Source organism: Notechis scutatus, chromosome 2 (genome assembly GCF_049901735.1).
Source record: "Notechis scutatus isolate UNSWTSFEM ecotype Mainland chromosome 2, rNotScu1.2, whole genome shotgun sequence".
NCBI lineage: Eukaryota > Metazoa > Chordata > Lepidosauria > Squamata > Elapidae > Notechis > Notechis scutatus.
Window position 1 is genome coordinate 153,858,999 of NC_142010.1, and position 15,578 is coordinate 153,874,576.

Consider the following 15,578-nt stretch of genomic DNA (forward strand, 5'->3'; position numbering starts at 1 on the left):
TGATGGTTCAAGGTCCCTTCATGTTTCCAATTTCCATATCCTCTAGAAAGCCAGACAATCCCACTTAGTATATCATCTGTCAGCTGCATTTAACTATAAAGGAACTGGAAGAATAGTAGTAGCAGCAGCAGTAGCAGCAATAGCATATTCAAATAATCTTCTCCGATGGAAATTTCAGTATATATCATAAGTAAATGTTATTAAGTCAAGCAATCTGAGTGAATGCTTTATCCCTGGCTAATGGCACTTTCCTTACCTGGTTACTTTGAAGATTCGCAGGAGGCGGACACAACGGAGCACGGAGATTCCAAGGGCTTGCATGATCTCGAATTCTACCAGGACAGTCTCCAAAATCCCACCACATACCACAAAACAGTCAAAACGATTGAAGAAGCTGACAAAATAGGCTTGAAGGCCTAGGCTGTACATCTTCAGCAGCATCTCCAGGGTGAACAGTGACAACAATACTTTGTTAGCATAAGCTGCAAGAACAAAAGGTATGGGGCAGAAATTCTCAAACTGTGCGGTGGGTCATTTCAGTCTGTGGAAAAGCTGCAGAACAATTAAAAGTTTCTGCTTCTAATAAAGGAGATTAAGGTATTTTATTTAAGACTGGGTTTCAAAAGAGGCTATGGCTATGATAATTGTATAGTCCTCGACTTACAACAGTTCATTTAGTGACTGTTTGAAGTTCAATGGCACTGAAAAAAAGTGACTTATGTCCATTTTCCACATTTATGACCATTGCAGCATCCCCGTGGTCACATGATATTTGGATGCTTGACAACTGACTCACATTTATGATGGTTACAGAGCCCTGGGGTCACATGACCTATTGCAACCTTCTGACAAGCAAAGTCAATGGGGAAAACAGATTCATTTAGCAACTATGTTACTAATTTAATGAATGCAGTGATTCAGTTAACAAATGTGACAAGAAAAGTCATAAAATGGGGCAAAATTCATTTAAGAAATTTCTCGCTTAGCAACATAATTTTGGGGCTCAATTGTGGTCATAATTGTACAATGGTTGTATTATTTTTACCATGTTAAAGGGGCCTTCCTCAGCCATCTGGCTAAGACCATACTGTATCTAGTACTGATTTTGATGAAAATTCTAGCGTCAAAAATAAAAGTTTTAAAGGACAATCTCTGACAAAGACTGAAGAAATAATAAAAGTACAGAGTCACCATATGGAACGCAACAGAGTATATTCTCTGGGAGAGGACTAATCAAACCTTTGCTCCTATTGTGTAATATTTCATCTGAAGTCTCACAGTACACTAGATATCATACTGCTTGTTCTCAGCTCTGCATATTTAAAGAACAATAACATAAAAATAAAAAATATGAGTCATCCTCACGTAACAACTATTTGAAGTTACAACAGCACCGAACAGATATATTTCCACTTAATTCTCAAAGTTACAGCTGTTGGAGTGCCGCTACGGTGACATGATGAAAATCTGGACCCTTGGCAGCTCACCTATATTTACAACTGCAGGGTGCGCTTCAACAGTCACTTCCCCACCGCTTTCCTCCACAATCTCTGCCTTTTTGGCCTGCTGCACTCCACTACTCCTAGCTGACCTTCACTGTCTTATTCTTGCTGCTGACAAAGCAGGTCTGACATGGCCATTCATGAGGCAGCTTTTTGCTGCAGAAGGCCTACTTTTCTCCAGAAGTTTCCTCATAACACTATAAGAAGTGGGCCTCGTGTAGCCAACAGCTGCCTCGTGAAGGGCCAGGCTGGATGTGTCTCATTATCAGCAGGAGCAAGTAGATGGGGCAAAGAGCAGCTAGCACAGCCTATGGACCACAGTGCAAAGTACCAGCCATAGCCACCCTGGCAGAACACAGGGTGGCTATGACTGGTTCCTTGCACTGCGGTGCTAGGCTTGGGGCAGCTGGGGCATCATACTAGCCTTGGCCCCTGCTTGTGCACCCTCCCATCCCCAGCAGCAGTCACCCCAGCCTAGAACCTTATGAGGAAGTGGATTTTGCCAGAACGCTCCCAAAAGGAGATCTGATCAAGAGACCGTGCAATCCCAAGTTGGAAGGGGGAAGGGAAAAGAAGTTCAGGGCAACCACACCCTAGAATTTCTCAGGATGAAGCTTAGAAAGTCATACCTTTAGTTTGGCAAGATTCTACAAGCAAGTAAAGAACTGGACTCAGTTGGATCTCACCATCTCATTTCTGGACTTGATCCTGAGATACTGTACCTCCTTGCAACTTCCTGCTGGCTTCCCCATTGACTTTGCTCGTTGGAAGCCAACAAGAAGTTGCAAGGAGGGCCTTGCTTAATGACCTGTGACTCTCATTTAATGATGGCAATGGGGACTGCCAGGATTGCTGTCACCAAGTGATATGGTCACACGATGTTGTATTGACAACTGCGTGACTTAGCGATGGAAATTCCAGTCCCACTTACCATTGTTAACCGGGACTGTCTATATTTCACTAGGGTAGAGAAAAAAAAGAAGAAGAGAGAGGATATTTTCCCAACCTTCCCCATGATCTTGACAGCTGAGAATAGCATATGTCTACATGTGCTATAATTTGGGGCAGACTGGAATTAAATCTATTGCCCTTAATGCATTTTTGTCAAGCCTACAGGGAGAAATAATCAACACAGAGAAATGGCCAACTGGCAATTTGTCAGACAGGTTGGCATGGCAGCTTCAGCAGGAAGAGGCAAATTAATACATAGCTTCCTCAATCTGGGATCTAACAAACAGCAGAACTATACTTGCAGGAAATGCAGGGGATTCCAGTACAGATGCATTAAACAACAGAAGGGAAATGATAATAGTGCTTAGAGTCTGTCTCACATCATATAAGAGTTTCAAAGTGATTCACATGGGAAGTTTTGTTCTTTACCCCCCCACCTCACCCTACTTAAGGTGGCAAGCAACTTTGCGCAACCCATATGCATATAGGTGGGTTCTTTGGCTCATAAAGAAAAGCAAAATTACTTTTTTTCAGACATAATGAATACCACCAGAAAAGTGCATTTCACATACTAGCTATATACAAAAGGAGTGAAGTGGAAAATAACAACACCTGACATGATAGCAGAATTTCTGTCTTATGCACTATATACTGTCTCCTTGCCCTCTGTCATAAGACATGGAACAATTTATAATGGGACAATATAACATAATAGGAGGAAAGGAAATTTTTAGGGGTAAACCTGCTCAGTTATAAGACAAATTGGCAGCCTGCAATAAATTCAGGGTCTGGATATGGAGAAACAAACTTCAAATTAACCCTGGAAAGATGGAGAGGCTCTGGGATTTTGGTCTTCGAGGCCTGGGTGATAGTCCTTCTTTAACTATGGATGGGCTGGCCCTTCCCCAACAGAACTTGTGCACAATCTGGAGATTGCCCTGGACTCACGGCACCTACTTGTGGGTAGCAGCTGTGGCTAGGGAGACCTTTTCACCAATTTGTCTTGTGTGTCAATTGAGCCCTTTGCTGGACCAGAAGGCCTTGCTGCTGGTCACTTATGACTTAGTCACTTCCCATTTGGATAACTGCAACGTATTGTACATGGGGCTGTCCTTTTAGACAACCCAGAATTTGCAAGTGGCCCAGAATGCAGCAATGATGGATGCCCCTATATTTACCCACATTTCATCCTTGTTGCATGAGCTGCACTGGCTCCCAGTTTCTTTCAAGATGCAATTCAAGATGCTGGTTATTACCTTTAAAGCCTTATATGGTGCAGGACTAAGTTATCTGCAGAACCACCTCTCCCTAAAGACATTTGACCGCCCTACTAGATTTGCACACTCCTAGTCCCTGTCTTTAAGTATTGCCATCTTATGAAAACTACGGAGCATGCCTTTTCTGTGGCAGCCACTGTCCTATGGACATCCTTCCCCCTGAAGCTAGCAGGCCCCCACCCATTCAATCTTCCAAAAAGATCCACTTAAGACTTGGCTTTCCCCCAGCAAGCACTGGGATAGGGTGAGATTGAGAAGATGAATTTATTGTGGGCTGCTATAGGCTTTGTTTTGTTTTGTTTTGAATATTTTTTTATTTTACACAGATGTTGCTTTATCTTTTGGTTGTGAGCCACCCAAAGTTTAGTACAAGATGGGGTGTTATATAAATGTTACAAATAAATAAATAAACTGTATAACTAATACTAAAATTGTTTTAAAAAAGAGGATGATGAAAATCTGCAGTTTATATCTGTAATTGGGGATAAAATATGTGTAATCTGCTACAGGTATTCCTCCCTCCAATCAACTGTGTCTCAAACTGAATTCAAAACAATGAGTTCCTGCTTCTCGGCCCTGTGTTGAAAAATTCATTTCCCGTATGACTATCCAAAGCAGCTCTAATCCCTCTGGACAAATCTCACTTGTTTAAGGTTGTCTCTATTTACTGTGTCTTGTATGTCACCTTGGATTTGGGTGAGCCAGTAAGGCTGCCTGTAATGTTCAGAAGCAATGGTGAGGGTATTCAGAAACACAAGGAGTAGAACCATCCAGTAGAAAGAGACAGATTTGACAGCCAAACGACATTTCTTCCGAAAAAGTCGGTTGATGCGCTGTACATGGCGGCTGGGGCACAAAAGGAAGAACAAAAATTATTGAACAGCCTTGGGGCCAGGCAAGAATGAAAAGCCAAGCTGTTATACTCACCCAAATTTGGTCTTGGAAAGCTTTCCTCTGTGAAAAATAGAAATGTAATAAAAACTCAAAATGAATTCTTCAGTTAAAGCTGAAAGACTCAAAGAGAAGTTACAAATCTATCTGGGATGCTATGGAAATAGTTCCAAATGAAATTCCACAAATCATTAATACACCCTAGAACATCTTTTCAAAATACAGAATCAAGAACCATTTTTTAAAAAATTGGCTGTCCTCCCACAGGGGTGGCAATCCATGACCACATGCAGCTCCTCTGTCATCTATTTAAGACCCCTTAAAATTTGTTAGCAGAATGGTGATTTTCAGCTGCACATTTTGGATGGCAAAGTTTTGGGTGGCAAAGTATGGATGGCCTAAGGTCTCTATATGGTAAAACATTTCAATTTCCTTCCCCCTTTTCTCTCCAACCCAGAGCCTTCCACAAAAGGCTGAACATTTGAGCCTACTCCTTTCAGTGGAATGAGTGAAAGGTCTTCTACAGGTTGCCATCTGTCCAGCAGGATGAGTTGCTGCCTTGCCTCCCCTTCCTATTTAAAGAGATTACTGACCTTTGGCTTGCAGGTAGAAAAATGCAGTTTGACAAAGACATTTTAATGACATGAATAGAGACTTAAATTTTTCCCATTATCATATATGCAGGCTACTTTTCTAGAAGTCAGTATGCTATTAAAAAAATAGGAAAGAACAAAACAAAGTGACACCTCTGAGATAGAAACTTTGGACAGAGATTTTTCACAAGTAGGCTTCAGCAAGGAGGCCATATATTCAGCATGTCCATTTGCTCAGCAAATTTGCTTAACTGGTCTATTAGTTAATAGAGGGAGGAGTTCAGTCTGCAGTAAGAAGTGCTTATTGAAGCAGGATTTAATCAGAGACATGAGATGCAAGCTTAGGAGAAATTAGCATTCTCTAGAGGATTTCTTCAAGGCAGGCAAGAATATTAAAAATAGTAACAACTAAAATCAATTTAAAATTAAAATTAAAAATTAAAATCTGATCAGTTATCAGATATAAAGTCAAACAATCTGTCACTTAAAGAATCATCTTCTAAATCAGGTGTGTCCAAGCTTGGCAACTTTAAGGACATCAACACCCAGAATTCCCCAGCCAGCTAGATGGTGAATTCTGGGAGTTTAAGTCTTCAAGTTGCCACGGTTGGACACCTCTGTTTTAGATGTTGGTTGCTTATCTTATTCAGACTAGAGTGGAACCTAAACACTTGATCTTAAAATTTAGAGCATCTCTGAAGGACTTAGATGGACTTGGTCCGACAATGGAAGACTGAAAACAGATTAGGGACTTTGCTTTCTCAGTCCATCACTCTGATATCCTTTCACTTGGAAATGCCAGGAACCCAATCCCAAAAACTCTTACCCCAGCAGAGAAGATACTCAAATGGGGGGGGAGGGGGGGAGGCAAAAGGGGGCAACCTTTTGGATTCCCCATTAGCTTCCTAGAAGAATTAACTTGGTCTGTAGAACACTAATAATTAGCATTGTCCTGCAGCTCCCAGCCCTCCTCTCTGTGGCCAGGCAAACTCACAAACACACATCATAGCAGTGGCTCCGAAGGTGCTCTTCATCTTCAACGTTCTCCGTGTTGACTGAGGTACTTTCGCTGGCAGGAAGACTGGCTGAGGAGAGAAAAGCAGATGAGGTTTTTTTTGGGCGGGAGGGGAATAATCCCAAGTTCTTCCTGCAGTATTTCTGTTCCCAAAGACACCTGCCACCATTGAAACCGTAGGACTGACTCTTCCTCAGACCCCCAGTTTCATGCCTTTACGATATGCAGAAGGGAGATAGTAAATACACTGACCTTCTATGAACAGACTTTTCAGATTTTTTTAAAAATTGCAAATTTTCAAGGCAACATAAACAATCAGCTTAAATTCTCTTTCAAATGACATTATATTTTCCAGATATTCAGGAATGAATGCAGCTATACTATCTTATATGCTTAATACAGGTAGTCCTCGACATATGACCACAATTGGCATCAGAATTTCCAATGCTAACCAAAGCATTGCTAGGGGAGTTGTGCCGAATTTTACAACTTGTGCCATAGTTAATCACTATAGTTGTTAAGCGGTTGTTAAGCAAATCCAGCTTCCTCCATTGTCTCACTGGGAATATCACAAGTGGTGATCCCATGACCCTGAAAACATTGCAATCATCGCAAATACATGCCGGTAGTCATAAGTGCAAGGACTGGTTGTAAGTCACTTTTCAGTGCTATTTTGCCTTTGGGCATTAAATGGATGGATATAAGTAGAGGGTTTCATCAGCTTTTACAATGTTACTTCTGCAGTGGAAGTATAGTACATACCTACTAATTTTAATTAATTATTAATTATTTAAAGAGTCAAAAGCCTTTTTATCCCTTCATCTGTTCCTCTATTACCTTTTTGAATTAAAAAATGTAATCAGAAACTTTATAAATAATAGATCACAATTCTGTGAAGATTGGATGAGCCCGAGTTTCTTAAATGAGATACTGCAGATTGAAGGGACTGTGATATCACCCTCCTATTAATCATGGATCCTGTTTGACCAGCAGACCCGGAAACTGGCAAAGAGTATCCTATCGCTGCAATTATGCCATAGGGAAAGGAAAGACACATTGTGGCAATTGGAAATAGATAGGAAAATTCAGTCAGAGAGAAAAACATTTGGATAAAGAATTGCCATAAGGGCATAGAGTAAGAAAAATCCAATAATCAACCAAAAACAAAGAAATAAAAATAAAATTCCTCAGCATAATTACCAAATAGGCATGTGAAATCAACAGACTTCATTCTATAGAATAAGGAATGAGGTGGAAACAGAGTATCGAGGGCTTTCTCTGCTTAGCCCTTAAAGAAAACTAAGCATGGACACAAAGGAGTAAGAAAACATTGAAAATTACTGTGGCTGTCGGAGGAATGACTGCTATGCTTGAACCATTTCTTCTTCCTCTTCTTTTCCATCAGGTCGGCCACAGTAATGTCTTCCACAAAGAAGGCACAGATGAGAGAAAGATTGGAAAAACATGAAGGGAGGGATCAATAGGAAAGGGAATTATTTAGGAACAAAATGTGTGGGAATGGATGGAGAACAATAAACGATGAGAGCCAGATGACAGAAAAAAAAGAAATGTGGTGAACCCTCCTTACAAATGCCTTGTCCATTTCTTTCCAAGCCATTAGAACTAAAGAGCTTGGAATTTCAAGACTAGAAGCAGCTGTCATTACCCCAAGTCTCTTCCCATTGGAGTAGTGATAACTAGAGGTCTTCAAATGGAGAATGAATTTGGATCCTGAACTAAACAAGGCTTTGACTAGATAACATTTAAGGTCTCTTGCAACTCTATGATTCCATTTGGTTTGTGTCTGTTCCTCTAAATTCTATACATATTGATTAGCATAATATAAAATGGGAGGTGCATGCTGCTTAAATGTGCCTTTTAAAACATTTATTACATATTTAATCAACTTTTGATTAAATGTAATAAAACATATTTTATTACTTAAAGAAGAAAGAGTCTGTGCTGTTCTTCTTTTGAAAGTTGCTGAAGAATTTATTTCATTGTAAACTTTTTTCATTATAATTTTTTTTTAAAAAAAATCTCCTTAAAAAGACACAGTAAGTAGCACTGAAAAGAACTATGCTTGAGACAACTGTACTATTGTCTGTTTGTTAAGAAAAATATTTCCATTTTACTAAAAATATTTTCTAAATGCCTTGTAAAAAGCGAGTGAGGAACTTTAGCAATTTCTCTGTATTGTGGGACCACTGTGCAACATATTAGCGTTCATTTTTGGAATGAGATCCCTGAAACTTGTTTCAATTGAGAGAAATGCAATTTGATGGGCTGAACAGAAAAAGTAACCTTCATTTCTCTCCTCTGCTCTCAACACTTGTTCAATGAACCCAAAGCAGCTGATACAGCTCCAGTGAATTAATTGGCACCAGGAGATGGATTCTTGGAATTGAATGCCATTTTCTCAGGCTACAAATTATAGCTACAGGAAATTAAAGCTGCCACTAATTGGCCAGTTCTGGGCTCTGCCAAAGGGAAGAGCACAACCACTGTGTCTCTTACTGCAACCAAACTGCCATTAGGGTGAGAAAGAAACAATTGATGCAACATGAAGAAACAGAAACCACCAAGCTATCAGCCTGTTCTGCCCTATTCTCCACTAACTCTATTCCTGGGACTAAGCTGGCATGTGCCGCTCACAGTGAACTTGCTGTATGCTATTTACTGTACATTCACACAACCGAAGCAGCACAAAAGCATTCAGAATAAATAAGTAAATGACAATCTCAACTATGTATCCCAACACATTCACATTGGAGTCCTCTGCCCTCCTCATCCCAATCAGAATTCCTTTTCAAGCTGGCAGTTCAGTTGGCTTTTCCGCTAATCTTGCATTGCTGTGGCTTGGATTGATTCCTCTCTAATCCCCTCATATAGAGCTGTTACAGATGGTAACATCCAGGCTGCTAACTAAACCATTTCTAGAACAGCGAAGTACAGACTCTGGCAAACAAGGGAGGGAGCTTGGCAAGAATGGTCCTGAAAGCTCTTACAAGTATGCTTTTCACTTGTCTCATCTTTTTCTTCATCGGGTTCAATGTCTTCTGCTTGCATGAGCCAATCCAGGTAGCCCTTCAGATCTTCTTCCATCTGTTGTTTCTCTCGTAGCTTTTGAAAGTCTCCCCGGGCTTTTGCCTTCTCTCGTTCCTTAGAGAATTCCCTTTGGATGGAAAGAGGTCAAATTAGTTGACTGTTTGGACAACATCTGAAAATTTCTATGAAGGCCCTCCTTGCCTTTGATGCAGCTAGCTATTATGTGCAGAGTATTAACTTTGGACCTTGTTTCCTGAACCTGTTTTATAATTCAAATGTCCTAGCTGTAGTCCAATTATTTTTCCTGACCTCTTCCTTCATGTGTCTCATGTTTAATTGGATGATGAGAACAGGGACATTACCTGTTACTTTTTTCTACTGATTTTCTTTTTTATTCTAGACCCTTTAGGGTTTTTCTAATGAGAAAGAAGGCTGTTTTAAAAATGCAAAAGTACACAGAACCACATTATAGCCCCCATAGCTAGACTTGAAAATGTGTAAGCCATATTTGCTGAAATCTGAAAAAGATTTCAAAAGGCAAGAGTTCCAGACATTGCTTACTGCAGTTCTTTGCCCTTGATTCATATTGAACAAAAGTAGGATAAATTAGACAAAGCAGGCACAAATGTGTAAAAAAATGTTTGCGTAATTTAAGCAGATGTGAAAACTTCAGTTTGGATGCTTTTTTTCTCTATCAAGGAAGATAAATACATTCTGGTCACGTGTCCAATGTTCCAAATCTGACTTACCCACTTAACACACCCAAAACCAAATTAAGCACAAAGAAAGAGCCAAAGATGACAAGGCTGACAAAATAAACCCACGGCAGTTCATGACCCACTGCATCTTGCATCTGGAATAATCAAACAAAAAATACTTAAGGAATCATACATCAAGAGAGGCTGAATTGTATGAATTACTACAAGGAAGTATGAACAGAGGAGCTTTCTATTCCTTTGCCCAGAAGGACTTAACTTACCCAGTAGAGAACATCAGTCCAACCTTCCATGGTAATGCATTGGAAGACAGTAAGCATGGCAAAAAAGAAGTTGTCAAAATTGGTGATTCCACCATTGGGTCCATCCCACTTGCCACGACATTCGCTATTGTTTACTGTGCATTCCCGACCGTGTCCAGAAAAAGCACAAGGTGACGGGTCTTCCTCAGCCTCCAGATCTGCAACAAGTAGAAGATGAATCACAGTGATGAGAGAAACAGGATCATCTAACAGATTTATTGCTCAGCTGAATCAACTTCCAAAGTATGCTAAAATCTCTTATAAATCTCCCCACCATACTTTTAGCCCTAGACCACCCAAAGGAGGCACATGAATAAAACTGACTCACAATTTCTGTAATTTCATTAAACCCAACATAAAAACATATTAGCATACCACTTTTAAAATCTAGACATGTGATTAGGACATATGACTTATCTTGAAATGATCTTTCAATTGAAGTGGAAAATTATTTAAACAAGTAGGAAAAGATGTGTTACAGAAATCTTTCATAATCTTCAAAATGATTACTTTCCAATCAAAACTTGCATTTCAGAAAATTTAGCCAAATACTGTACCTTATTCTACAAGGATGAAACAGAACTGTTTCCTGTTGCCTAGGGCTACTGTACAGTAAAAATACAGATTACCACTGGATGCAAACAAGGGTATTCTGAAAACTACATCTTTGCTGTCCTCTTATATAATCTGAAGTTTTTAAAATATAGCTCTGACAGACTTGTGCTATACTTGGTGAATTATACCTGAATCAATGATGAAGCAGGTCTTATGCATGCGACCAATGAAGAGCTCCAAGCCAATGATGGCATAGATGATGATGACAAAAAGAACAAGTAGTGCTATGTGCAGAAGGGGCACCATGGCTTTCATGATAGAATTCAAGACAATATGCAGACCTATGAGACAGAAACGTTTAGGATACAATAACAGCTTTTCAGAGCACAAGAATATCATCCAGCATGAAGGGTACAATTTCAACTGGCCCATCCCAGGAATACAGTGCTGAACAGAGAAATTTCTCTTTTCCCCTAGCACAGTGTTTACTAACTTTGACAACTTTAAGATGGGTGGACCTCAACTCCCAGAATTCCCCTGTTAAAATCCACCCATGTTAAAGTTGCCACAAATTCCCCCGTTAAAATCCACCCATGTTAAAGTTGGGAAATACTGCCCTAGCACAATATAGATTTGTAGAAAACATGGAATTCAATTGTTTCCATATCACCTAATTAAACTTCATATATAATTATGTTCATAATGTGTAGTCATATAAGAGACAGTCAGCATGTCAGCAGAGTTTGGCATCACAACATATAAATGCATACTAAGAGACTTTTTTTTCTATTCAGCCTTTCCCTCACAGGCCTATGTCTGAGAAGTATGAGTACAGGAGATGCTTACTAGGGACGCCAGAGACCAGACGCAGAGGTCGCAGGACACGAAAAGCTCGCAGGGCTTTGACGTCAAAGCCGCCTGGCTTCCCACTCATGTGATGGGCCTCCCCAGGCTTGTGGGAGACTTGTTCCAGAATGACGCTGAAGAGACTACAGGGAAAACAAAGGACAAGACAAGGCAGGGAAGATTGATTTCAGGATGATGGACCAAGTTTCCTTTCACCAGCATTCTGAAATCACTAGGATACCTTATACAAACTTCCACCTAGGTAACTCAAGATCTGTTAACTTTAAACTCCAGGATTCCTACCAATGGTTTTGCTCACTAAATAATTTTGGGAGCTAAGGCCACATTTTAGAGACATTTCAAGTAGGGGAAAATTAGGTTAAGAGTAGGTGTTGGTGTATTTCTGTCAGAATCAATTCATTTTTAAATGATTCTATCATCTAAACAATTGAGTGTTAGAAATGTTTGACAAGCTACTGTATTAATTTATTTAGCGTATGGTATATCATACATGGACTTGCAATATAAACATGTTGCCTAGATTATAAAAAACACAATAGAGTATGATTGTTAAAAAGATCCATATTCAGATTCTAATGTCTAGGGCCATCTAACCATTGAAGTGCAGCACTGTTTACATGAAAAAAAAATCAGATACTGGACTGGTATTTGCCCCCAACTTACAGCCAGTCATGATGTGGGACCCTGCCTCCAGTGAAGAATTTCACAGTGAAGCTATACTATAAATTTTTCCAGTTCTACTTTCTCCCACCCTTTAAATTTTTTTATAAACCTAATGCCAAAATGACAATCCTAAATGCCCCTTTTTATATTAGTTCCCAACGATTTGCTTCTCCTCGTGTATGCCCATGTTTTAATACACTTCAAGAGACAATCTGCTTCAGAGTCTGTTAAACAAGATGTATGCAAAATATACACACGTGTCACCTCAGTTTCAAGAAGCAAGGAATATGGTGTATATGTAGTGTTAGGATTTATGCTCATGCATAAATCTAATTTCAGTATTACAAGTCATACAAGGTGATAGAGACGTCTTCTTTTTAAATTAAAGCCATTATACTATTTAAATTAAAGCCACTCTGTGGCCTTCACCAGAAGAAAAATCCAGACAGCTCTATTGCCTCTTATGAAATAATGGAATGACTTACTCTGAAAATGTAAGGAGGAAAAATTATGTTAGCTGCATTTTTCCAATTATAATACTCTGATAACAAACAAAGTTTCCTCTGCAACTCTTTAAGTCACAAGAAGTCGCTCAGGACTTGCACTGCCTTCTGTATGTCTTTCCACTTAAGCTAAAGCTAGGTTTTTTCAATGTATCCGTAGATTTTTCTTTCTTTTTTATTAACAGATGTTTCACTTGGAAATTATATTGACGAATCAGACCACTGTGAGTTAAACTCATATATTCAGCTAAAATAAATATTGTTTTTAAAAACTTACCCCACTACAACAATGACAAAATCAAGAAGATTCCAGCCATTGCGAATATAGGCGCTAGGATGCATGACCAGACCATAGGCAAGGATCTTGAGGAAAGTTTCCACTGTGAAGATGATGAGAAAAATATATTCCACTTGCTCCTGTAGATTTGGGAGGAATAGCACCAAGTTATACTTGCATTCTGTAGTTTGAAACCAAGTGTGTTGACAAATAGTCCAAAATCAGAGCCGTCCCTAAGAAATCAATTTATAAGATCCAAACTGTAGATTCCAGGAAACCCACACTAAAAAGGATTGAAAATTCCAGACAGGGGAAAATGACGAGGATTTCTCTGGAATATTTCAGTTCAACACCACCACGAGTGTTCTACAGAACTTGCTAGGAAAGAAGAGAGGGATATACTGAAGATACAAATGACAGAAGCGCAGCATCCCGGATATCTGTCACACAAAAATTGCCCAGATCCTACCATCCAAAATGAGGGAAGCATAACACACAGCAAAAAAGAAGCATAGGTCTGCAGCACAGAACACCGCCCATTCTTTCCATATTCTTTTTCCATCCTAGTTCTTCCAAGTGCTGGAAAAAGAATATAGTCTCAGCACAGTCTTCTGTACCAGCTAATGTTCACTTTTCATTTAGTACCAACTAAATGGTTAAAACAACTCTGCCTCGACCTCAGAATTTATGAAATACTTCTCCTTTCACCAAATGTAATTTCAATTGCACAACTTTCTATGCTTAAGTCTCACACACATACACACACACAACAAAACAGACTAGGAAATTGGATGATGTCTGACCTTACAGGTATTTTTGAATTTCTGTCAATGGATTATTTGGGATTTATTCCAAGGAAGTTGAGCTCCAACTCTAGTCTTGACCCCAGCTGCAATTAGCAGATGAACAGCTGTATTTGAGAGCTTTTGGTTATAGTGACTAGAAACAAGGTGGTATGTGCAGTGGGGTCAAATCAAATAAAAATATTTATTACACTCATAAAAAAGACCAGCATAAAAATATAATTTAAAAAAATAAAAATATGATATGCACAAGGTTAAAAACATTTTTAAAATGACATTATAAAAATAAAATCTAAAATAAGTCTTTAAAAATCTATAAAAGGGATAAAAACTTTACATACAAAAATTGTTTTGTAGATACTTGCGTATCTAAAACCATATGTTCGTTTTAAAAATTGTATTTTTATGCTAATCTATGACCATAATTAAAATTTTGATTTGATTTGATCTGATTTGGCAGTGGAGAGGGGGAAATCGTCACCTCAGCTGCCATGAGTCACATGGGTAGATTAATGCCTATTAGGAGATAATAGTTTTAATTAGCATTAAGGTATTGCCTTGGGCAGAAATCAAGAGGTAAAGATGGAACCATTAAGAAAGGAGGGAAGAGGCTGTTATGCAGGATTTTTGGGAAAAAAGTATAGTAACGCAGTAGCATTAGAACCAGGAAGCAGAAGTCAAAGTCAGGTTTCCTAAATTTGCAGGAATCTGTCTTTTGGTGCCTATTGAACCCTCTAACACAGTACTGTCTGTTTAGCAGCAATTTCTCAGGCTCCAGAGGCCTTCCAGAGGCACATTTCAATTTTACACTTTAAACCGTTGTAAAGGAACTCAGATCTTCAGTCTGATATGCAAAGTCCATGTTTCATTAATGAAGTTCACACAGACTTCTCACTGCTCATGCATCTACTTTGTTTCCACCCATAACGTGAGGAAAGGCACTCACCAAGTTGTGGTTGGAGACATTGGAATCATCTTCTGGAAAGGGAATATAGACTCCTAAGGCCACACAATTAGCAAAGATTGTCATAAGGATGAGGATGTCAAAAGGTCTGGAAGACATTCAAGTTAAGGTATCAAACAGGAATTTTTTCCTCCCACCCTCCTCCCTTCCTTTTCCTAATTTGCACGTTTAGGATACTTCCACTCTACAATGCTGATAGCAGCTCTGCGGATGGGATTGTTCAAACGTAGACAGAAGAGGGCTCGTGGTGAACGGTGCACCACATTGGAGCCCTGGGTCTTATGCTTGTTCTGCTGCTGACGCTTCTTCTGAGCAAGGCTGCCAGTAGAGCCCAAAGTATCTGAACCTCCACTCGTAAGCGTCCATGCTATGGCCTGGCCTGATGCTTCCACAAAAGCCTCGGCTGCTGATCGGGGTGGTGCCTCTGGAGAGCCCAATGCTGCAAAGGAAGAGTATGGCGACAAGAGACAGAAGGAATTAATTAGGACCCCATCCTCTTGTTTAAAATTTGCGTGTGAGTGTGAGTGAAGGGGCAAAATAACAATCTCCTCTTTTAAAAAAAAAATCTGCAAAAAGAGAAGTGGTTAATGTAAAATACAATACAGCATGCTTCAGCTTGGAAAACTAATCCAAGCTGAAGGCCTCTATGAG

The 15,578-nt window shown here is 39.5% G+C and overlaps 1 protein-coding gene across 3 annotated transcripts in view; it reads right to left on the bottom strand.

Annotated features, from left to right (window-relative positions):
* The window catches only part of CACNA1F (calcium voltage-gated channel subunit alpha1 F), a 57,372-nt gene that overhangs the window by 41,069 nt on the left and 725 nt on the right, over positions 1–15,578 (bottom strand). For 2 of the 3 annotated variants that reach the window (XM_087956900.1, XM_087956899.1), the window contains exons 2-14: positions 15,105–15,366; positions 14,910–15,015; positions 13,161–13,300; positions 11,697–11,839; positions 11,039–11,191; positions 10,257–10,453; positions 10,027–10,130; positions 9,238–9,404; positions 7,571–7,651; positions 6,209–6,299; positions 4,658–4,684; positions 4,416–4,576; positions 257–482 (exon numbers count right to left, since the gene is read on the bottom strand). In XM_087956900.1, the coding sequence (XP_087813026.1) occupies positions 257–482; positions 4,416–4,576; positions 4,658–4,684; positions 6,209–6,299; positions 7,571–7,651; positions 9,238–9,404; positions 10,027–10,130; positions 10,257–10,453; positions 11,039–11,191; positions 11,697–11,839; positions 13,161–13,300; positions 14,910–15,015; positions 15,105–15,366 (1,858 nt within the window). The remainder of the gene's footprint in view (positions 1–256; positions 483–4,415; positions 4,577–4,657; positions 4,685–6,208; positions 6,300–7,570; positions 7,652–9,237; positions 9,405–10,026; positions 10,131–10,256; positions 10,454–11,038; positions 11,192–11,696; positions 11,840–13,160; positions 13,301–14,909; positions 15,016–15,104; positions 15,367–15,578) is intronic. The other variant, XM_087956902.1, reaches the window with a different exon arrangement.